The 24,234-nt window shown below is 39.2% G+C and overlaps 1 protein-coding gene across 3 annotated transcripts in view; it reads right to left on the reverse strand.

The window, feature by feature from the left end:
* Positions 1-720: 720 nt before the first annotated feature.
* FLOT1 (flotillin 1) overlaps positions 721-24,234 on the reverse strand; it is a 791,904-nt gene continuing 768,390 nt past the window's right edge. For all 3 annotated transcript variants that reach the window (XM_044083297.1, XM_044083296.1, XM_044083298.1), the window contains exon 13: positions 721-5,114. In XM_044083297.1, coding sequence (XP_043939232.1) covers positions 5,085-5,114 — 30 coding nt within the window. In that variant the 3' untranslated portion in view covers positions 721-5,084. The remainder of the gene's footprint in view (positions 5,115-24,234) is intronic.

The raw sequence follows: 24,234 nt of genomic DNA on the forward strand, positions 1-24,234 counted from the left end.
CCACTGAAAATGGGCATCTGGTCCAGTTGGACTTTCCTGGTAAACAAATATAAAATAAATAAAATAAATATTTATGCCACTGGAGTCTCATTTGGTCTGTCAATAAAAAACAAGGATGCATGCTCTCCTAAACAGTTCACAGGTAAGTCTGTAACCTTGAAAGAATTCACCTTCAATTTCACCATTAGCATTCTCTTTTTTTAAGCTATACTTGCATTGTGGGCTTACATTTTTTTCCTTATTGTGACATTTTCTATTTGTTAAAGATGTGCCGCTGTGTGTGTTTTTTCAGTAAAAGCTATTATGTTTACTAATCTTTTCATTATTTTACCATTCTTGTATTTTAACAATGATTTCACTGCTTTACTTTACTTTTTCTGTAGCTTGAGGTCATAAATGAGAATTAATCTGCAAGTCTTCACCCTGCTTAGTTGGTTATCAAATGAAAAGGTTTGTATTAAATTAAAAATCAAATTAATATTTATTTTAATGAAATAAGCTGTGTTCCTGGGCTACACCAAATGTTTTTGCCTTATCACTTTTTCACACTCTTATAAAACAACAGGCAGTAAGATTCCAGCATAATAAATGTGTACCATTATGTTCTGATCTACTGTGCAGTTAATTTTTGATGGATCTTAGAAGAGGTAATTCAGTTTCCAAAGGCCATCTGCATCCATTCCAAGAAAAAGTAACAAAAGCTCAGACTTTCACAATTCATTAGTTTATATATTTAATTTGTTACAAGGTCTTCTTATGATGCAGACAGTTAATTCCAATTTCAACAGTACTTGTACAATTACATTCACATTACCATTTAACAGTGAAAAATATTTCAGGGTCAGCAGGTGTTACATAAAACAAAGTTACATTGTCCAGCTTTTTATAGAGGCAGAACTCAAAACACAAGCATTACGAAAAATACAGAAGATATTAATGAAACTGCAGTAAAGACTCTAAACTTCACTTGCAGCATTCATCATACATGCAAATATATGTATGCACGTTCAGTTACTAACTATGCTTTAGAATATGAATGATTAGACAAAACTATCTTTTTAACTCTCCAGCTGCTGTTAACACAGGACAGTGGTTTTAAAAAGTGGAATCCGTGTATTCATACGGATGTGTTTGCCTGAATATGCATGAAGTCTTTGGACCGCACAGAAACAAAATATGTAACACATCTCAGCACTGCATGTGTGTTTTCAACCTGGAACCCCGTCCTTCAGAGTTTCTTAATTAGGTTTTGTAGCTAGCTGCTTCACAAACTTCTCAGGTTACCCTCTGCACTACACATTGCTCTTTCATATTTTTATAATGCTTAATCTTTAACTATAATGAATTTTTCAGAATGTGGGACACCAAGACAAATTACAGTACACTGCTAAAAGGAATCAAACCCCAAAACATGAGCTAGGCTCCTCAGTGCAGTACACACTGACAGATTAAAATGACAGAAAACACTGTTTGGATGTTGGGGGAGGGGCAGTGACTCATCATTTTGATGCAGGTCTGAGAGCTGGTTTTACAAACTGAACACCATCTGTTAAACTGCAAGGCACAAGGATAAGGTAGTTTGTTGTGAGAGGTAAGGCAGCTGTAACTCAACCTGGAAACATGCACATTCTCTCAGTAAATGAATTAGATGGCCATGACTTTATGGGATGGAGAGGTAAAGTGACCATCCCTCCTGCTGTGTGTGGAAGGGAGGGGGGAGAGAACATGAAACCATCCTCGCATTTACAAGGTCAGTAAACAGCATTCAGGACAGCTTAATTGTGATGGTTAAAAAAAACTATTAGTATTTTTGGAATAAAATATTGCTCATTAATTTCTTTGTATATACATTCTGACAAACCACCTAAAGATAGTGCTTCTAACAGAAATAAAAACATGTTTTTAATAAGGACCTTGGAATTCAGTAACCAGCTGTTACACTGCCATACTACCCTGTAACTGACATCTTCTACTTACCTTAGGTAACCCTTATCCCCCATGGTGATCTCCTCTGACAAAGCATTTCAGTGCCCCACTCTCACCTGGGCACAGGAGTTTCTTCCTTGTACACATTCTAAGTTTGCCTTTTCCCCATCTATAACACTCCACATTTATGTAGTCCTTATTTGAGCAGGCCTTTACTATATCTTATCCTATAATTCTCTTCACTTTTTTTAGCATGCACATACCAATGCCCTCAGTCTCTCCCTACACTCCTGTTCCTCATTACAGATTACAACACACCCTCTGCATATACTGACAAACATACCTCTCAACAGGTATAAATGTATGCAGCATTCTTCATTATACCCTAATAGCACAACATCTTTAATCTGTTATAAATGGATGTAGCACTCCCTTCCAGGCTATTCTTTAAAAAGCTTTTCACACAGCAATGTCACTTGTGTTGTGTTTGCTGGACTATTAAACAGGGTGCTTTGATAAAAAAAAAATTCCTCTTGAATATTTTTTTTTTACCTAAAAACTTTGCAAATTCAGTACAGATCAAAAGCCACCAGGGTATAAAGACTTTTTATTCAAAGTCTTCTTATTCCAAACCCCACATCACTGTTTAACATGGATTTGCCATTTTATAACTAGTCTGGCTGAGGAATACAGTACACACTGCAGGGTGCATACAGTCACAGAATAGCTCAGAAATTCCAGTAGAAGTGTTACACTGCTCTACATCAGTGGGAGTGGGTGAAAATGCCATATTTTAGCAGCAATAAAGGAACAAAATAGAGAAGGGATACTACATGGGGGTGGGATAAAAGGCTGGCAAGACAGCACACACTCTGCAAGCCCCTCACTGATCAAATATGCACCTCAATCTGTCAAAGTTTGAATGTTGAGGGTTGCTGGGGTAGCAGGGCTACAAGGACTGACTGATAGCAGAAAAGATTTCAGGAACTAATTGGTTCACTGAATACCAGCACAGCATGACTCATCTGCAATGCAGTGTACGTGGCAACTAATATGGAATGTTGAAGGGAAAAAAAGAAATCAATACCACAGCTGACTGTGCATCATCTAATGCTTGCTAATGGGACTCAAATAATTGCTTTTACTAATTTTTACATTATGGATGAACTTTGCTTCAGCAGCCTTTGACACCCCTGAGACCCTCCTTTGTAGCAATACCAGTAATTGTTTCCCTGCCTTTAACTGCAGTAACATCCCACATATGCAACAAAACAGGAATATATAGACATAGAAATATAGCATAGTGAGATGCAATGCAGTAGATGCAAACAAACACCTATTTACAGCTCCTCCTTAAAAAATAATAGAAAGGCTAGTACACAATTGACAACAGTATTTGTATTTGCTGAGCTGAACTCCAAGAGGCAGGGACACCATCAACTGTTGCAGCACATAAAATGCCAAGACTTTGTGTGCCAGTTCTCACTCCATCTTGATGTAGTGTAGGTATGGAAGTGTGTATTGTGCAGACAACATAACTTTTTAAGCAAGATGTAACCAAATGGGCATCTTTTTTTTTTTTACTTTTATTTTCCTTATGGTGAATTCCAGGTCAACAATGTGTAGGTTTTTGACAGGATGAAGGGTAGAAAATGGACTCCTACTGGCTTATTAGTAATATATTCTTCTGTACCAGAACTTGTGGAACAGGCATGGATTTAAGCCACAAAAGTCTTTCTCTACAAGTGAGCATTATCTGTTATGAAAGGCAGCAACTTGATCACCTGACTAAAGGATGTGAGTTATACACACAGGTAGGACTATACAAAGGTGTAAATTTAAAGAATTAAAAAAAAAACTGAAAAAGGACACCAAGAAGTTTGCTCCCTTGAAAACAAACAGGAGAACCTACCACTACTGTTTCCTAGTTATGACATGATACACACTAATGCCCATGTAAAGTTAAAATAATTACTTAAAATGAAAAAATATCTCAGGCTTACCCAAGCACCTCTTCAGACTCCCTGTCTATACCTAATATCATATTAGCCTTTACTCACCACAGAATCAAAGTGATGTCATAAAGTTATTTAGGTAAGCTAATCAAGTTGACTGCTTGTAAAAGGCTCAGATTTTCTGTTACCGTTAATGGAGAGGTAGCAAACAACAGCCAATTGATATATCACAAGGACAGAATGCAGAAAACTCCTGACTGTTACAATGTTACAAGAACATGGCACCTTCCATCCAATTTCACAATCTGAAAAAATATCTCGTGTCCTTGGCTCCACACTCAATGACCAGCGTGAGAATAAATAAATATATATATTTTTTCACTAACCACTTTCTTTCAAATGTTTCTCTTATCAAAGTAAAATTTGCATGAATGTTGTCCTGTAAACACTGCCTACGCACAAAATAGTCACAGTATTTTATTTAAATGTCATCACATCAATCTTTAGTGGAACAAGCAGCTTACTGGTGTAGACAAGCAATCCAAGGCCCTGATAAATATCACCTCCCTAATGTTTCCTTTTTGCAGACCAGTAATACTCCATTTAAACTTCTACTTTGCCCAAAACAGTCCCATGGTTCCCGTAAGCCTACTGCATCACTCGGAATTCTTTCTGGAGTTCTAATTTCTAACATTAGATCTTCAGTTGGCCACAATGAACTAAAAAATACACGCTACTGCTAGGAGCACTCTTCTGTGAGGCTGAGTACTGTACTTCTGTTAGGTCACTTTAGTAATCGGTATTTCTCAACCCGAAGGCTAGACATAATGTAGATGCACAGAATCTGCTATACACAGCAAGTGCTGCTTCCTTCCTCATTTAACCACATTAGAACAACTTTAAAACCGATGAACTGCATTACTCTAATGTGCTCTTTAAAAATTAAAAAAAAAAAAATAACAGTTTCAAAAGTGATCGTGTCTGGCACTAAATTTGTTCAATGTTGCCTGCAAAACTAGATAGATAAGGCAGTATGCAAAAGACGTGCTGCTCATTTTCCTAACAGCACATAAAAATCATGTAACATATACACAAAAGGTTTCACACATATACAAGGATGTGGTTGATTTTCGGAACAATGATAGTGATGAGGACAAGAGGGTTGGCATAAAGGTCACAGATTGCTGTTACTTCCTTTGCATCTTATGACATTCTTCCAGGCTTCTTCATACTCTGAAAATGAGAGAGAGAGAGAACACAGTGGTGAGCATCCGTTCACACAGTTCCACATTATTAATCCTTTCAGTCTTTCATCAGACACATACCATCTATTATTTATTAACAACAAAAAGGGAAAGTTGAAGCAATTTTTGTAAACCACTAAACAAGTGTTAAGTAATATGATACATCCCACAGTTCTCTGTAGTAACTTGAAATGTGATATTTTACATTTCTTGAAAAGTAGGTTTCGTTGCAAGTAACCTACTCTTTTTCAGGTAAAAACTTGTTCAGAGAGGCTTTGCGCAATAATTTTTAAAACATTTTTTAAGCTTGGTATTTAGATAGGCCTTCTGGGTAATCTTAATCTTAAAAGTAGTAATAAACATACACAAAATAGTCTTGATCTTAGATCACTGCAGAAAGAAACAGAGATTTTAACCTTCAGAAGACTTAAAAAAAGGAAAAGGAAGTTTAGATAGAAGACAGTGATTGGCTAGAAATGAAGTCATCCATGAGAATGAAACAAACTTTCTAGAGAACGTGGAAATAAGCAGTTGGGAGGAGCCTAAACATATGACTCATCAGTTGAGAAATGAAGGAAAATATCAGTCTTTTGTTGCATCAGGAGTTTGTTACAACAGCTGTTAAGTCACCCTTGTGAACTGCTTGCATGAGTTTTGTATCAGGAAAAACAACCAGTAAGGCAGATTCAAAACAGTTAACAAGGAAACACCTTTAGAAAACCTCCCTTTATATGTCTTGGTGTGTGGTTTCTCAGTCACTCATTAGACCCCCTCCCAACACACACAAAAAGACAGCAATTCCCACACATTTTCCTCGTTATACCTAATAAGAACATTACTGTTTTCTTTAGATATTGGACTTTTATTCAATTTAATTTTGTACAGACATCTTCCTTCTATGTCTCAAACTGTCATCTGTACTCTGTCAAAAATGCAACTGTACATTCTGAAATGCGGAATTTAGAAACAGGTTAACAAAATAGTTATTTCTCACATTTTCCTGGTCCTTACAGGAAATGACAGGGATATAAAAGGGCCACATCACTCTAGCTTTTTCTTTCTTCCCCATAAGCACATGGAACACACTGATTATGCTTCAAAACTGAAAAAAAAACTTGTTATGCACATCTCTGATGTTAAACAGTTATGTATGGCTTTCAGAACAATTATGCTCAGTTTTTTCACTACAGCATGTACAGTATCTACCATAAACAAAATCAAAACTTCATATTGACACACAAAATAGGCAGAATAAAGTGTTTAACAGCTTTTGGAACCATTAATCCATGTACTCTTAGCGTCTGGCTTCAGCCGAGTAGCAGTACTAAGTGCTTTAACGCTTTCAGAGCTGTAAAATATTTCTCACTCTAACTTTTTTTTCTTTAGCTAGTAGTTTATTGGGGGTAGTCCATGTACTACAAAGATTTATGATTGCTTCTGTCTGATCATAGCTAACTAGTTATGTGTTCTCAACATGGATGTGAAGATTATAGGCTCACTGGTTTAGGGTAATTACTAGGTATATAGTCCAGGGGACTACTGATGAGCTTAGCCAAATTTCTAAATTGTTCCAGAGCACTGTCTGGTTAAGTGACTTCTTCAGAGTTGCACAGTAAGCAAATGCATGCTGAGGGAATTAAACTCTAGACTACAGGAAGAAAATTATTAACAGCTCAAAGTCTTAATCCTCTGCACTGAGTGCTGTCGTTTGAGCTTCACTTCACTCACAAAATTACTTTCTTGGCATACACATCTTGAATATATGACAAGTTGATTATGACTGGAAATCAGATCATAACCCTCTAATTTACTTCATCTCTGACAGTTTAGGCATCATTTCCTTCTTTTTAATTACCAGAATTCACCTTACTAGAAACAACTCCTAACAAAAAACAACCCTCAGATTTCTTGTTTTCTACATGTCACCACTTCCACTTAAAAAAACACACACAAAAACTCATTTTCTTCGTGTCATCATTTCAGGGGAGCGCGTGAGTAACTGACAGATTGGCAATTAAACACAATCACCTCTTGCTTATTCCATTTTTTAAGGCTCTTTATTAGCACTGTACACTGCATTAAGACAAAAGTAAACATGACTTTATAAAAGAGACAACAAACCATTACAGTTATTTTTTTTCCTTTCTATACATTATAGAAATATGATTTTTGTCTTAACAGTTATTCAGTTTAACATTAATAGATTGCTCAAGTCCTACATTCCTTGAAATATCACTCCTGACCATTACTCTGCACGCACTGTTAAGAGACTCTGTTTACTTCTATGCAGTTTACTCATTCTCTTCTCTAAAGATCCCACCCCAGTTAGTTCTTTTAACACCTTTACAATACTCAACAACTCGGTTAAAGTTGGTTTTGGTTTTCATTTCCTAGTAACTACTTTTCTGAAAACCAACAGTATAAACTTAGTAGGGCCTTAGTGTGTCTAGGCAATTCAATGTCTATATTCCAGCTCAAAAGAATCATTTCCTTAGTTAATTTGTTCCACCATCCCCTCTAGGGAATATCCAAAAGATGTTTCCAGGTACCACTCTTATCCATCATACCCCTAACAAATGCTGCCTACCTGTGGAAACATTCTTTGAAGTCTACTTGGGGTATAAAAATACCACTACAAAAATGTTAAACCTTCTAGATTTTACTGCATACTTGGAAGCCAAAGAAGTACCTCCAATTGTTTATTTGTATACTGCCTTTCCATTCTCATTTCTCAGCCTTTTCTAACCTCTTCTGATTGACTCTTATACTCATCATGCATTATTTTATATACCTTCCTGATAATCCCTTGTTTACTGCAGCTTTTGTTGTAAAATCAACTATAAACTGAACCAGGGATGTTTTTATTTAATACTCCCATATCCCTTTCTCTATGCCTATACTCTGGGAGGGGAGGTAGTCTCCAACCTGCAGTGTGAACCTTTGTTTGGCCTCATCCTACTCTTGACATTTCCCTCCCTAATTATTTGCTCTCAATACCTTGGCTCCTTTGCTAATTTTTGCCAATAAATTTTTGCTCCGCCTTTTTTTCCCTGGCACTACTTATACTCAGTTATTCCTATGGGGTAAAATCTCTTTTATCCATTGCAGGGTTGGCTTAGTTCTCGATATTTATTTACTGATATGTGATTACTGGGAAAATCAAACTGGGTTGAAGCCCATTTTCAGCGGAGACCCTTGAAGAAAAAATAGTACAAAACCTTTTAAGAACAACAATTTTACAATCTTCAAAAACAAAACAAAAACATCTGCAGTTTAAATAATTATAACAAATTAAACGTAATATAAAAACACTGGTTAAGAATAAATACAAGCTATATGACACATCTAATATTTAAATAAATTTAAACAGTTTGTAGAGAACTTAAAGGTAAGTTAGTCTAATACAAAGAGGAATTGCAATATGAAGTGAGGGGAAAAACAGGCTAATAGTATATTTAGAGAGAAATTCAGGGAAGATAATTTGATAGGAAGTAAAGAAGTAAATGAATAAAGGACAGTAAGATGGTATAAGGAATGAAAACATACTTGTTCACGTTTAGGGATATAGTTTATCCTGGTTTAGAGCAAATATATTTTCTGCTACTTTGTGCGTACAATATCCGGTATGATTGTTGCTGTACTCTAAGTGCCTGCATCCAAAATCCCACTCTCTCCTTATTTTGTGACCCCGCCCAGGCTTCAACATAATTTCTTCCCACTCTGATTTGCAGTCTTTTGCTTATGTTGTGTATATGAGCCTTAACTATGTAGTGCTAAAATATCACTTCAAATATGGTAAGCCTGACCACCTTGTTCTGTGGGGAGAAACAATGCACCTACTTAAATCTTGCTCTCTTTTTCCTCCCAAATAAATCCCTTCAGTTCTTTATTAATTATGGTTCTCAGCTTCTTTGTTAATTGATGAAAATATGGGTCAATACTGAATATTCAATTTGCAGTAAACAGAGTATTTAATATGGCACAAACATTATATCAATATTAACTCTACAAATGTAATGACTAAAATTAAAAAAATAATCAAAACTAAAAATATTAAGTCTTTAAAGGAGGGCAAGCACCCCTGCACTTCCATCCCCACCACTGAAGCTTTAAATACTTCAATGCTGAGATCAGACAACAGTAGAAATAAAGGTAATTTCCTTTAACTCACTGATTGTGATCTCGCACTAAGCATTCATGGTGCTTTGAAATCCAAGCAGTGTAAGCGAATTTCAAAAGAAAGTTTAATTTACATTGATAAACTACTTGGAATGCATATAATAAAAAAGCATACATCGACCAACTGAACAGCACATTTCAACCATGTGCATTCAGAAATTTACTTAAAGACTAACTCTGAGATTAATGTACCTTAAAGTGAGCAGAATATTCTGATGTGCTGCAACCTCAGTGTACATTTCATTCAAACATTTCAGTTCTGCTAATTCTGGAATTATAATTACAGCTCCTGGCATGTCACCAGGCACCCCACTGTAATGATCCTCCAACAGATGTAGCAACTTTCATTACCTAAAGCACACAACTGGCCTTTGGATACTCAGATAACCCCTATCAATTCTTTGTCTACAAACCTATCTTCAGATCTGGTATTCGTGATGCCAGCTCCACTGATGCAGAGGGATGAAGCTCTGACAACAACCCATGTGACCCAGATTTGACTAATGGCTTAGGCATGGAGCTGAATGAAGGAAGAGAAGAATTATATGGTTTAAGCATCTCTTCAGAGAACAGGTGGGGTGTGCTCGAGGTACATTCACTGGTAGAGACCAGGGATGACACGGTAGTGCTTGCCAACAAAAAAAGCAGGAACAGTTGATCGTGTCACTCACAAATGTGGCACAAATCATAAAGGCCCACTGCATGCCAACCTTATGAATACTAATGAGCATGCATGGGGAGTCAGGGCTTGCAAAAAAACTGATCCTCTTTAGAACTACTGCATCATACCCAGTACACCAGCTCATCACCCCCAGGGAATAAATGGGGCATAGGGCTCTCACACAGGGGGAATAAACTGGTAAGCAAAGTGCCCAGGAGGGTAAGCTCAATAATCAGAAGAGGACAGGAGCCTAAAAAGAAATCTAGTATTCAGCAGAGGCAATCTCTCAGTTTGAGGATACTTATAGCTACCCACAGTACACGGATGGTTTCTGATACAATTCTGAACTTAAAAATCCAAATACAAAGTACTGCTAATGCTCTCATGTGAACCTACTGCTCACTAGCAGGATTTCCTTAATTTTTTCCTGTTTTCTGTCTCTTCAGTTTGAAGCACAATATTTTTCTTCAAAGCAGGATACTGCTGGTCAAACTGTTATACCAATAAAATATTTTTGTGAGACACTTTTCCCTTACTGCCTGCAAGTCATCAACCCCCTTCCAGCCAATCAAGCCCTTTGCGCCCCCCCCCTGCTTAGCAGTGAGCCAATCCATTCCACATCACCAGGGCAGGGCCCCACCAAGAAGAGCTAGAATTAAAGCAGCCGCAAAAGTGGTGGTTTGGGTTTTTAAGCCTCAAGTCCTAACCCCCCTGCACCCTCCACAGACAGGAGGCACCACGTGCCAGTTTCCTCCAGTATCCACTGGGGGGTCAATAAGAAAGTGCATCTGGTCAAGTACACCCTTCCCTCCCAGGATGATCCTACTCATCTTCTTCTCTCCTGCTTGTGTCATCAAGCGAACAGGACACTAATTGAACTCGGGCTGCCTGGGCCCTACCCCACTGTCACTGACCCAGGCAAGACCAATAAAATAAGTTGATAGCTCATGTCTTCTAGCATGTGATGTCCATATAATTTCTCTTAATGTATATCTCTGGGTCCTTGCAACATTTCCTTTGATTACAACAGGCTCTCTGCCTATGAAAGAGCTTGGAGTACACAACTTGTTTTTGGGAGTGAAGAGTCAGGCACTTGATTGTAGTATCATGGCCAGCGGAACAGATAACTGATGGAACTAATTCAGTGTTGGTCAGAGTGGCATTAGAAAGAGAATGATGCTGCACAAATTCGGTTAACTTCATCAGTGGTACTTCCCCAGCCTCTTTAGATATTCAGGTAATTCATCCAAACTTGATATCCATAAAGAAGGGTACAGTGATAACAGATGTGTACACATGTATGTTGGGTGTTGTTTCTGTAAATCAAGGTTGGTGTCGAAATGCCAAAAAGAGAATATGATCATGGAGGGACTAGCACACCAAGTCTCCTGCTGAATCTCACTCACTATGCTCACCAATAAGGAAAGGTCTGTCTCACAATGAATTTTATAAAATTATTTGCAAGGCCTTAAAAAGGCTGACAAGGTACCTTGGCCTTGACTAAGTGAAAGTCACAAACCTTGGGTAAACATCCGCAAATGTAACTACTGTAGCTTAAAGGTCACTTAAGTTGGTGTAAGAATGCCATAGTTATTGGCATACTGGAAGTTAGTCACTGAGATCTTGGAAACCTAAATCTTTTGAATGAAGACATCCACGCTTGAAGAGCCATTCATTCTTTCAACATTCCATGTCACTTCTGGTAATGAAAGTTGTCTTGGGTAATAGCTGGGAATCTTGCTGGGAGTATAGAGAACAAAGAGAGGGTTATGATGTAATGCTGCCTGACCCCAGTTTGATGCTGAATGACTCTGAACAAAATGCTTGCACTCATCTGATCATGCAGAAGTGCCAACACCTCAACGAATTTAGAATCGTTGTTAAATTTCACCAACATATTATACAAACCTTCATCATAGGTGATGAAGCCAAAAGCCATGCATAGGTTCTGATGTTTTTCCTAACATTTTCTGTTTGCCTCTCAATGAAGATTAGGTCTGTTATTCTGCTGTGAGTTGACCTCCACCCTATGTTGAAAACATCAGCATGTCTTCCTCATTATCATCATCACAATCATCAACCCCCCCCTCCCCCATTTTCTACATGGGGTCAGGGTGTTGTGTCAACTTTTGCCATCTCTCTGAATTGACTGTCACTCTCCTACCTTCTTCAACACTCATGCCCCACTGCTGAAGGTCTTCCCTCACACGATCCATCTATCTCTTTGCTGGATGCCCTTGTTTCCTCTTGCCTTCCTGTCTATCCCAAATCATCTTCGGATTGTCTTTTGCGTTCTGCACAAGTGGCCAAACCACTGTAATCTGTTCGTTTTGATCTTTTCTGCAGTTTCAGCTACTTTGGCTTCTGCTCCTATTTCCTCATTTCTTTATTTGTCCCACAGTATACATTGTACCACCCATCTCAGGCACTTCATCTCCATCACTTCTAGCTAACTCAGCTGTTCACTCTGCCTTTACTGCCAAGGTTTCTGTCCAGTACAGAGGTACAAGTCACACCACTGTTTTGTACACCTTACTTTTCAGCTTCTTTGTTATTCTTCTGTTATACACTATACCCCTGACACTCTGTGTCACTTGGCTGCAGCCCTTCTGATTTTAGCTTTGACCTTCACATTCAGACTACCCTTCTCCTCAACCACCCCTCTCAGATACTTGAAGCCATTAGAGTGTTCTATTATCCCTTCTATCCCATTTTCAGCTTCTTCTGATTTCCCCCATTTGATGCCATTACAACTGTTTTATCTGTACTCAGTTTCATCCCTTGTACCTTCAGTTTTGCATTCCATTCCCCTATCATTTACTGAAATTCTTGCTCAGAATCTGCCTATACTGCTATATCGTCTGCAAGCAGCAACTTTATTGATCTGGTCCCTTCCAACCTATTTGCTAATGTAGTACATAACCCGTATGAACAGCAGTGGACTCAGAGCTGAATTCTGATGCTTGCCCACTCCCACTGGGAACCCATCTGTGAGACTGAACAGTTTGTACTTGAGTCATTGGGTCCTTGTACACAGCCTGCACTAATTCTACTGATGTTTCTGGGACTGTGACATCCCTCCTGTGGGCCAGTGATCAATGAACCTCAATCTTCACCAGTGACATCAGCGGGGAATGTACAATTCAAAGTTCAATTTCCTTTAAGAGCACACAGGGAATGCACAATACAGTCCTGGGGCTGAGCTTTCCTCTACAGGCCACAAATAAGACTCCCCACTGACCACTACAGACCAGAGTCCTTAGCCAGGTGTTGCAAGCCAAGTCCTCCACCACTCTCTGTATGAAATCAGTGTTCTCAGTACGTCAAAAGCTCAAAGTAGCCATCACACACACTCTTTGAGATTTAATTTTCTCATGTACACACACACATGGGCACATGGGAAAGGCTGGCACAGCTTACCCACTCTGCCACCTCCACCCAGACTATAAGGTAGACCTGCCACCAGAACATGCAAAGCCAGCTTCTTTAAGGTACCAATCACACTTAATACCAGAGTTTCAATCACAGGAAATAAAAAAAAACACAGCTGGAAAGACTCGGATACAGAAAAAACTACATTTAGTTAATCTCACTATATTTTCCTATCTGACGAAAGAATTACTGTTCCCTAGTTATTTACAAGGCAAGAAGAAAATGGATGAGTGCCTTGTCAGGTCCCAAAAACTGACTGCCTGGGGCCCTCACATCTCTCACTAGTATTCAAATACAATTTCAGTGCTGGCTACAGAATGACATCACATCTGGTCATCTGACTCTGTGGTTCCCACACTACCCCATCACTGGAAAATGAGCCAGGACCTGGCACTGACTTGTCATAATACACATGTGGAATGTTACCCAAGGTTTGTTACAGCATCTGGAAACTGTAAAACAATTCTAACACTTCCACCCTTCCTGCAGGAGCTAACAAGCTATTCTCTTGCACCCCAGGGTAGCACAGACATTGGGTCTCTGGCTGCATTCCGACTTGTAAGATAAAATCTTTATGGTCTAAACCAAGTCATTTAATTTCAGGCTATTTTTCTCAAGGTAAGCTGGAATGAGCTTAACCTCTTCCCTTCTGGTATCCTCTGTTAAAACAAACATGTCATCAGTTACAACAATACAGTCTGACATACATGAATATTTATTTTTTGTCCAGCAGAACCCAATGTTGATACATTTTTAACACAATCAACTTTACAAAAACATTTTTTTAAAAGCCTCTGTACAAATCAGTTTGATATTCAAATAACATATAATTCTTTACAAAACTCCAGCTAGTTATGCTGGCATATGTTACACATGCACTGCCCTACTCTCTCTGGCACAGCTGACACTATCTCACATCATCACAGGGACTTTGCACTATTGCAGGACTGCCCAAATCAGCTTTCTTAGGACCCTGCCATATGCTTTCTCCAAGTCAAGGAATATACCTGGACTCTTTCCTTATTTCTAGATTCTTCTCAAGTATCTGTCTCACTGCAAAGGTCTTGGTAGTTGTACTGTATCTGGATTTTAATCTGAACCGCTGATCTCCTATCTTACTTTTTACTACTCTGTGTATTCATTTATCAGTCACCCTTCTCCAGAACTTTCTTGCAGTGTGATAGCTCTATACTGTCCACAGTTGTGAATGTCTACTTTGTTCTTCAGCACTGGCATTAATATGCTATTCCCCACTCATCTAGGACACATCCTTCTCTCCATACTGCTATGTGTACTTTCAGGAGCCATTTCTTCCCTACCTCACCCAACATCTTATTCATATCTGCTGTGCCTTCATCTGAGCCTGCTGCTTTCCCTGACTTAATTTTCCTTAGTGATGTGCTGTTCTTACCTTCTTCTATGGTGGAGTCCTCCACTTCTTTCATTGTAGGCTGTGGACTACTGGGCAGGTTGTTACTGGCATCCCTTATGAAGGGCATCTATCTTTTCATAGTTTCATAGTATAGTACTAGGCTATCTGCCCTGGGGCATTTGTAAGCCTAGCCATAGTGATGTGGCTTTTGCCACCCCATGAAATGGTACAAAAATGTACAGAATAAAATTTAGAATACTGTGCCTCTGTCTAGTAGTGACACAAAGAAGGTCCCCTTATATAATAGAATTAGTTTACTGTGCCCCTGTCTAGCAATGACACAGATGTGACCCCTGGGGTAAACTTACGATCTCCCACCCACTCATCAAGATTTCTCTTGAAGAGAGTCAGTGAGGGGCTCTGCCTAATACGAACTGGGATCTTGTTCCAAAGCATGGGAAGCCTCTTGGTTATGAATCTATCCCTCCAGCATGTCCTATTCATACTTGTGCTGAGGTTTAAGTCTTTAGCTCTCATGGTCCTGATGGATTTGGATTTTTTGAGGTGGAGCATGTCCATCAGATCCTGATTGGACATGGCCTTGTACGTCAGGCAGAGATCACCTCTGAGCAGGCGGTATGCTACTGAATAGAGCTGAAGTTTCTTTAGTCTGGCAGAATAAGACATATGTTGCAGACCCTTGATCCTCTTGGTGAGGTACTTTTGTGGTCTCTCCAGCTGTTGCAAATGCCGGGTGAGGTACATACCAAATGGGGCATTGTACTCAATCATGGGTCTGATGAGGGAGGAGTATAGGGGTACAATGACATCCCTGGATCTGGATGTGAATCCCTTCATGATGAGGTGTTGCAAGGTAGAATGTTTTTCTAACCACTTTGACAACGTGGGTGTCAAATGAGAGGTCGCTGTCGACTTGGGTCCCTAGGTCTCGGATTACTTTTTCCGTACTCAGTGGGTTGCTGTCTATGTGATAATTTGTGGGTACTTTGTTTTTCCCAAAGGGGATGACTATACATTTTTTGGCATTTAGTTTAAGGCCGTGACTCCGGCACCAGCTGTCCGTTTCTGTGAGGCCTTTTTGTAGGATGTATGTGTCTGCTGGTGTATCGACTATGGCGCCTAGTTTGCAGTCATCTGCGAACTTTGTCAGCCACAACCCTCCCATGTTTGCTTTAACATCTGAGAAATAAATGCCGAACAAGAGGGGTCCCAGGACAGATCCCTGTGGGACACCACTTGTGACTGGCTTTGAGTCTGACATTGCTCCAGCGATTTTAACTTTATGGGTTCTGTCCTTTAGCCAGTTTGCAACCCATCTAGTGACATAAGGGTTTACATTTAAGCTGTTGAGCTTATCTATGATACCTGAGTGGGGTATTGTGTCGAAGGCCTTAGCCAAGTCCAGGTAGGCTGTATGGACTGCTTTGCCCTCATCAATGGCTCTAGTGACTGTTTCGAAAAAGTCAACCAGGTTCAAAAGGCAGGATCTGCCCTTTACAAAGCTGAACTGGGTGGGGTCAAGTGTCTGTAGGTCCCCTATGTCTCTGCTTATGAGTTCCATAATGATTCTTTCCATAGCTTTCCAGACCAGGCTGGTTAAGCTTATGGGGCGGTAGTTCCCAGGGTCTGTAGAGGTACCCCCTTTGTGGAGTGGGACCACTGTTGCTGTACGCCAGTGTTCAGGTACATATCCTGAAGTAAGGCTAGGGTTAAATAGCATTTTTATGTGTGGGTTTAGCTCCTCTTGGAGTTCAAGTACACGCAACCCGGGATACCGTCAGGTCCCACTGATGCTGTGTTTTTAGCTTTGTTTAGGGCGGTTCTCACTTGGACATCTGAGATGACAGGGAGATTACATTCAGTACTTAAGATACTTAAATCCAGAAAGTAGTCGCTTTTCTGAGTTCTCTGTAGCTAAGACCACTCTGCAGGACCACTTTGCCTTGCAACCTGATACAGTTTCTCTGTGCCATCTACCGAGTCACTTTCCAGATACTAGTAGAGTGTCTCTGATGCCTTGTTCTTTGCTACTGCAACTCCTCTCTTAGCCTTTTTGTTAACCAACTAGTATTCCTTCCTAGCCTGGTCTGCCTTTTTTATCTCCCACATTTCCTTGTAATCCTTCTTTCTTTTGATGACTCTCTGGACTTCTGCATTCAACCGCCCGCTTTCCTTAGGTACCTTATTAGCTGTTCTGTAGCCCTCACATATGCTACTTTGAGGCAGTGCCATTCCTCTTAAGCTCCACCTATTTCCCCCTCTTCTTCCTGAGGTGCTATAGGCATGAGTAGTTCCTTGAACTCTTGTGCTTTCTCTCCAGTCAACTTCCAGGTTTTCAGCCTGGTCTCTGTTGACCTTAAAGCCTTCTCTGACTACTGCCTGCAGCTGATTATTGCAAATAGTGGTTTATGCTGTGGGCCTACTGTTTCACTGGGGATGACTTTGCAATAACAATGTACTCCAGTGCCCTTTTCTCACTAGCAGGAAGTCTTACATGAGTAACTGGTTGGCAACTCTTGTATGTGATTTTGTGATTCTCTCTCTTTCTTGCTGAACCAGGCATTGGTCATCATTAAGTCAAAGTCTAGAAAGACCTCTCCTTTATTCGTGTTGCCCTACCCATGTTGACTCAAGCAGTCCTCATATCCTGCTCTGTTTGCCCAATATGTGCATTCAGGTCACCCATTACCAACACAAATTCAAGTCGTCCTGCTTTATCTATTAGGTCCTGCAACTGCTGTCTGAATGCACTTTAGTGAGGAAGAGAGTGGATCTGGTAAGAAACTGCAAAATACTTTGAGTGTGTGTGTACGCATTTGTTTGCTCATGCTGTGGGGCAAAGGCTGAGATAAGGAATACTACCATGTCATTACAACGGAGTCTGATTGCCATGATTCTGTCACTAATTCTGATGAAATTTCTCATGGTCTTCTGATGCTGCTCCCTCACCACAATTCCCACACCATTTCTAACTTGTCCTCCTCCTGAGCAGTACACTATCGATTGCTGCCCTTCCATCTTGCCCCCTGGATATACAGGACTGTCCAGCCTCCTCCATACTATCATGTTACCCACTTCCAAGCTCCGTCCTGTCAATGAATCTACGAGTGTAGTAATTCTTAGTTCAGTTTTGGCAGGTTGACTGGTTTTACATCCAGCTTTCACCCAGTTTGGGCATCTGGACACTGACCAGTCAGTATCTTACTGACCCATGGCTGTTGGGCTTTATGACAGGCACACCCTGGCCAACAGGGGCATATACCTCCTCCTACCATTAGCATTGGTTCCTAACATAGGTTGGAGTAGGCCAAGTCCTCAACCCACGTATCACCAGCAAAACCCAGGCCTATTTGGCGACACTAGTCAACACGATCAAATCACCTAAAGCCATATTTTACACTGTTTAATGCCTAGCCCTGCCATGGCACTCATTCTATGATCCATGTCCTTCTACTCTGAGGATATTATGCACCACAGTAGATGACCAAAGTGATTAGTCTACACAACTCTTCCCCCTACACAGCAACATCTACAGTCTCTGCTGCGGTCAACAACTCAGTTCTTGGGTGAGATGGAGATGGAAACGAGCAGCAATTTTTTTGGAAGGGAGGTGGGAGGAGCCCCAAAGATGCATGGGGAGACATGTAAACTCAGTACAGCCATTGTCTGGAGCTCAGGATCAAACCTTGTACCTCGTGCATGAGAGGTGAAGACCTTACCAATTATGTCAACTGGTCAACAGCATGTCATGTAACTAAAAGGAGGAACCAGCTTGTACAATCTTTTGTTCTTTTTTTAGAGAAAGGCATTAACAAGTGTGAAGTAATACAGTGAAGAAGGGGTCAAGCATTCTGAAACTTCAATATGCAGAACTTCTAAACTTTCAAAAGAAATTGCAATTTAGAAACAAAAACAATCCTTCTTCAGAGGACTTCCATAAACCTTTGCAAACGAGAATCGGGCGTCTCAGAACAGAATTTCTCAGTGCACAAAACCACTCTGCTGTTGCTATCTTTTTTTTAATTGTCTGGTACAGCGATAAATGTGTTGGCATTTTAAAATAATACATCTTGCTTGAAATCACTACTCCACACTCAAATGGTATTACATTGCTAACCACGTGTGCTTTTTTTTCCTTCTTAATAATGCTGTATTTTAATTTCTCATTGCTATAAAATGCAATACAAAATTTCACAGCTCTAGTTAGGATAAAAACGTCACAGCTCTATTCCCCCCCACCCCCATGAAGAAATGGCTCCACTCAGAGCTTTCTATAGGATCGGGGAGCAAGAGCCACAACATATGTATGTTGCCCTAAGCATCATACTTCTTTGATACACACCTGCATTTGATACTACAGAAACACAAACTCTGAAAGACCAGGATGTTGAAATACAGAAGTTTAAAACAAAATGAAAATTTTGAAACAAGTAAAAAAATCTAAGTGCCTAGTGTCACACCATGAACTAATATTTCAACTTTTTGAGGTTACTGCACCTCAAGATTTGTTAAATGTTAAGAGGATTTCAGAAAAACACAGGTTCATTTCAGCAGGTTTTCTGAACTTGAATTTCTGTTGTACTCTCCTAATTTTCCTTTCAATACATTCAGGGCATCTTCAGTCACTGTTCTGCTGCTTTTCTGTGCTGTGTGCTTAATGCTTCATAGTTTTCCAACAATATGGCCTTCAATCTGAAGGGCTTTCCCATTACGCCTCATCACCTTGCTCTGATATTTTCTTAAACATTTTGTAGTAAAGTTTTTTCCTTTGTTTGATCATATCTTCCACTATCTTTCAGCTGAACCATGCTACCTCTCAGGTCCCTAATCCCAGAGCAAATCTAACTCACCATCTGCTTTAACAGTTACTTCATACTTCATAATTTGTTATCTGCCTTATAGCTATAATTAATTACAATTACTCTACTTTGATACCAGACTTTTTTGTTAAGAGCAGTCTTGCTGAACTTGTGGTCATGTAGTATTTAGTATCTCATTCTTTCTGTATAATTTTAGTACTCTGTTGCTGTGACCAACTTCTGACAAAACTGCCTACATACAGATGAATGGTCAAAAAATTCTTTCAAGAAATGCAGTGGCATAACAGTGTGCTGGGCTGAAACACGGACTTCTTCACTACCTTATCTGCTAGTGATTCAGTTGCAGGAAGGAATGTTATAACAATGTAATTACTTCACTTTAATCCAGCTCTGGTGCTGCAAACATCTGACAAGATTTCCTAGCCAAGCTGTATTTTAAAAAAATGCTAACGTTTTTTCTTTTCTTTTTCTTAAGTGGTTTATATTCAGTCTTAGTGTCTTTTTTGGTATGGTGAGTGAAACTAGAGCTAAGCCCACCATGCACGATTTACACAAGTGTGATGTGTTTGCTGATTTGATTAGAGCTTTGACCCAGCTGATTAATGAAATGGCTGCATGTTTGCTGAGTTATGGGTCTTGATTGAGTTTTGGTGGATTTAGTACTTCCCAAGCCTTGGTCCCCAGCCTAAATTCTTCCCAAGAAGGTGTTTATTTGGGAATTATGCATGCCCAGAAAGTCAGTGAAATGCAACGTAATGGTGTAGTTGTCCTGCAAGTGAATGCATCACTTCCTGGTGCCAGTGAATGTGCGACAAGTAGAGGTAATGACAACAGCAGTTTGTTTCATTTTTGTGAGATGCTCAATATGGATTTTCAATGGCAAACCGACTTTTCTATCCGTAAGACTATGTTTGGATTTTTAGACCAGCAAATTAAGGATTTTTTTGACTTGCTGTACAAATACAGAAGCTGCAATTACATTGCAGCTATCTTAGAGAGTATTTATGAGTGAAAATGATTCGGAAGGGGCTCTGTTCCTGAAAGTACCCTACTAGACTTGTGAAAGATTCCGTGTTATACAGTGAGTTGTTACAACTTTTAACTGACATGGTTGTGAGCTGTCTGAGGTGTTGTTTAAAGACCATGAGAGGCAAATGAAAATGTTATTAACTGACATTAACAAGTTAGATGCTAAAATTCATAATGACTTTCTGTTCACTACCAAGGTAAGACTATTATAATGCCTTATTAATGAAAATCTAAGCTAATATTGAGAAGATGTGTAACAAGAAAAAATAATTGGCTAGAGATAGGGTGGACTATGAAAAGGGTATTGCATACCCCCCTCCTCTATTAGATTAAATCAGACTTATGTCCTCCAGGATGGAGGGGGGACAGAATGATGACAATGTAGGCTTCAACGAGGATGATAATGGTGGTGCTAATGAAGTCCAGGGTGAGGACCTTTTAGGATCCTCTCCTTTCAGATGGTCCCACAGCTTATGGACAAGAGGGAGAGGCATCAGCACCAGCAATCAGAAGTGAGTTTCCATCAGTACTATCCCTCTCCACCGAGAGGGATGGGGAGAGGCAGAATGAATTCATGCTTGAGCCAAGTGTAGGCACATGCCAGATTGTTAAGAATTACCAGGGTGACTTTAAACTGTACAATCACAGTGTGCTGGAAGTTCATGTTTTGAGGGCTAATTTATCGGAGTGGGGTTTAACTTTTGTTCCACTTAGGAACGTTAGGATGAAGAGGTTTTGCTGCAATTTAAATTTTATGTAAGGAAATTGAACTGTGCATTTTCTTTTAAAAATTGTAATAGATATAATGGTCCTGTGACGCAGACTATTAAAGTACAGAGTGTGTTCAACCCCGATCTCATCCTATGGTTTTACTTTCTGAGAAACTATGTGAAATTGATTTTAGGAATTTTTTTGTAGGGTGCTCCTAAAATGGCTGTTGAATATAATCTATCCTTGGAGGAAAGGGATTTGTTAAATGAAATCATATAGAACAAACAACTTAGGGTTATGAAACCTGATAAGGTGGGGGCCTAGTGGTTATGGATACCAATTAATTATATAAATAGAATGTTGAGTTTGCTGTATTCGGACACCTATGAGGAAACTTCAGTTAATGAATTGAATATAGTCTATAGCTGTGGTGTCCAACCTTTTGGCTTGCTGGGGCCGCATTGAGTGAACAGAAATGGTCCTGGGGCCGCATATAAAATATATCATATAGTTAACTCTTTTGTTGCTCTGGAAGGCCACAGTCGATCTCCTGGCCGTACTGTAGATGCATTTGAACAATGAATAAATGTAATAAATGCCTAATATTTCCCTTAAAATTCTAATTCTCATTCTAATTCTCTAATCTATATATATATATATATATATATATATATATATATATATATATATATATATATATATATTACAAATAAACAGATATTCACTACAGCACTAGCATTTCTCACTGGGAAAACCATTCCAGCAGTCCAACTATGTAAAATGTCAACATCAGCAGTCCTACAATACTATAATCCACAAAAATAAGCCAACAAATTTGCAGTAAAGTAAAGAATTCACATTACTGACTTAATAAAACAATTCTGAATACGCTACAAGAGAGTCTCACCCAAACAAATAACTGGTGCCAGAAACATGGCCTCAAGTTAAATGCCAAAAAATGCATCATCATCCCCTTTGAAGAGAGTGATGTCCCCACAAATTATCACATTAATAACAGTGTTGTAAGCATGCGATAAGTTGTATGGTACTTGGGCTCCCAGGTTGCTAAAAACATGACTTTTGACCACCACGTTGTCTCCGTTGTAAGGAAAGATTTTTACATGGCCCAATTCATTAGTAAGGGTGTCTCATCCAGGGACAAAGAGGTCACAACATCCTTGTATTCTTCCTTTACAAGAGCCATTATTGAGTGCAATGCCCCTTTTGACATGTGCCTCAGCAAAACACCCTGCCAAAAGAAAGACTACAACCATTTCTGCCAAAAAAGGTCCAAGGACTAAGTTCACTTAGTTATCTAAACAGACTAAAAAGCTTCTTGCTTTCCTCTGTCCCTCACTGGCCCCTATAAATTTCACCATTGGCTTGCTTTCCAGGCTAAGAAAGAGCCTGCCTTAAGAGACTTCCTCTACCTCAGAAATACTGGCTATACTTAAAATGCTCACTACAAAGACCACAGCCTTCACTGCAACATAAACAAGCCACTTTTTATGGACAGGTTCTTGACACAAAAACCGTCAACGCCTGTAAAAAGCTCCTCTCATTATCAAACAATGTAGTTCAGCAACATGATGGCTGGATGGATAGCCATAAATGTAGTCCTTGGGTAAGTAGCATAGCCTTCATCAGACCAGATGGAAAATCCACATACTAACCTTTCCCAGCTGGATGGCTAAGATCTAATATCGGTTACTCAAGTCTAGTTGCCCAAGAAAAGGGTCATGTTTAACTAAAAATTCCATTTGCAAAATTATATTCAGTATACATATTAAATCTCTCTCTCTTACACACACAAAAAAGCCCCTACTTGTAAAATAGGCAACCTCAGTAATCACATGACACCCACTCACTGAATGAAATTGTCTGGAAGTCAAAATATCTAAACAAAAAAAAATCATAATAGAGATGGATTCATCCATGTAATTTCCCACCACCAAAAGGACCATCAATACATCAACAAAACTGCTCAGCAAAAAGTAAATCAATAAGAAAACCATAAACTATAATGCTACATACTGGTGTAAACATATAACTTGTGTCAATCCCCAGGTTAATCCATACCAAAAGATTGTTTCAGAGCTTCAGCTATGTACAAACGGGATATTTGCCTTGCTGTAATTATAACTGTAAAAAAAATGTTTTTAAGTTTATTCTGTACCGCAATTATTCTCACTGTTACGAGATGTAATCTCTGCCATATTGTATGAGTACTGCATCCATAATTTGCTGTCTCTCTCTCTCTCTCATGTATTATATTGTTTTGTGTTATTTTTGGAGCTTTTCTCCCTGGGCCTCTGCTGAAAATGGACCTGTGCCCAGTCGGACTTTCCCAGTAAACAAATGTAAAATAAAATAAAATAAATAAAAATAAACTTCCCTCCAATCTAAAGCCATTTGACATTCAGACATTTTAATTTGTGCAGAAGTTACTCACAGACTGACAGTTTACTGAGCTGTAATGCTGACCTTGCTTTAGAAAAAAAAAAACAAATTTCCCAGACTTTGTCAATAGCTCAAAGTGTAGAGAGAGTTATTTATTTATTTTTTGGAAAACATCTTTAAAACTGTTAAACTGATTACACACCCCAAAACACAGAAAAGTTATTGTGATTATGTAAACCACAGACTGCTGCAAGAAATCAGTCACATTAGCACTCTATGCTTATGTCCGAACAGATGAATCATACCTGTCAATTCCAAAAGAAGTAAAGTAGCTTAATAAGAAGGTTATTTGCAAGGCTGCATGGCAGTTTATATTGGAAATAAGCAGAGATATCAAAAAGGCTCTATTTTTCATAATTATGCTGAAAAGTCTTCCAAGGTAAATACAACTTCTGATTTAGTATGGAACCATACCTCTCAACCT

The sequence above is a fragment of the Protopterus annectens genome, chromosome 9.part0 (assembly GCF_019279795.1).
Source record: "Protopterus annectens isolate FY-2018-M chromosome 9.part0, PAN1.0, whole genome shotgun sequence".
In the NCBI taxonomy this organism is placed as follows: domain Eukaryota; kingdom Metazoa; phylum Chordata; order Ceratodontiformes; family Protopteridae; genus Protopterus; species Protopterus annectens.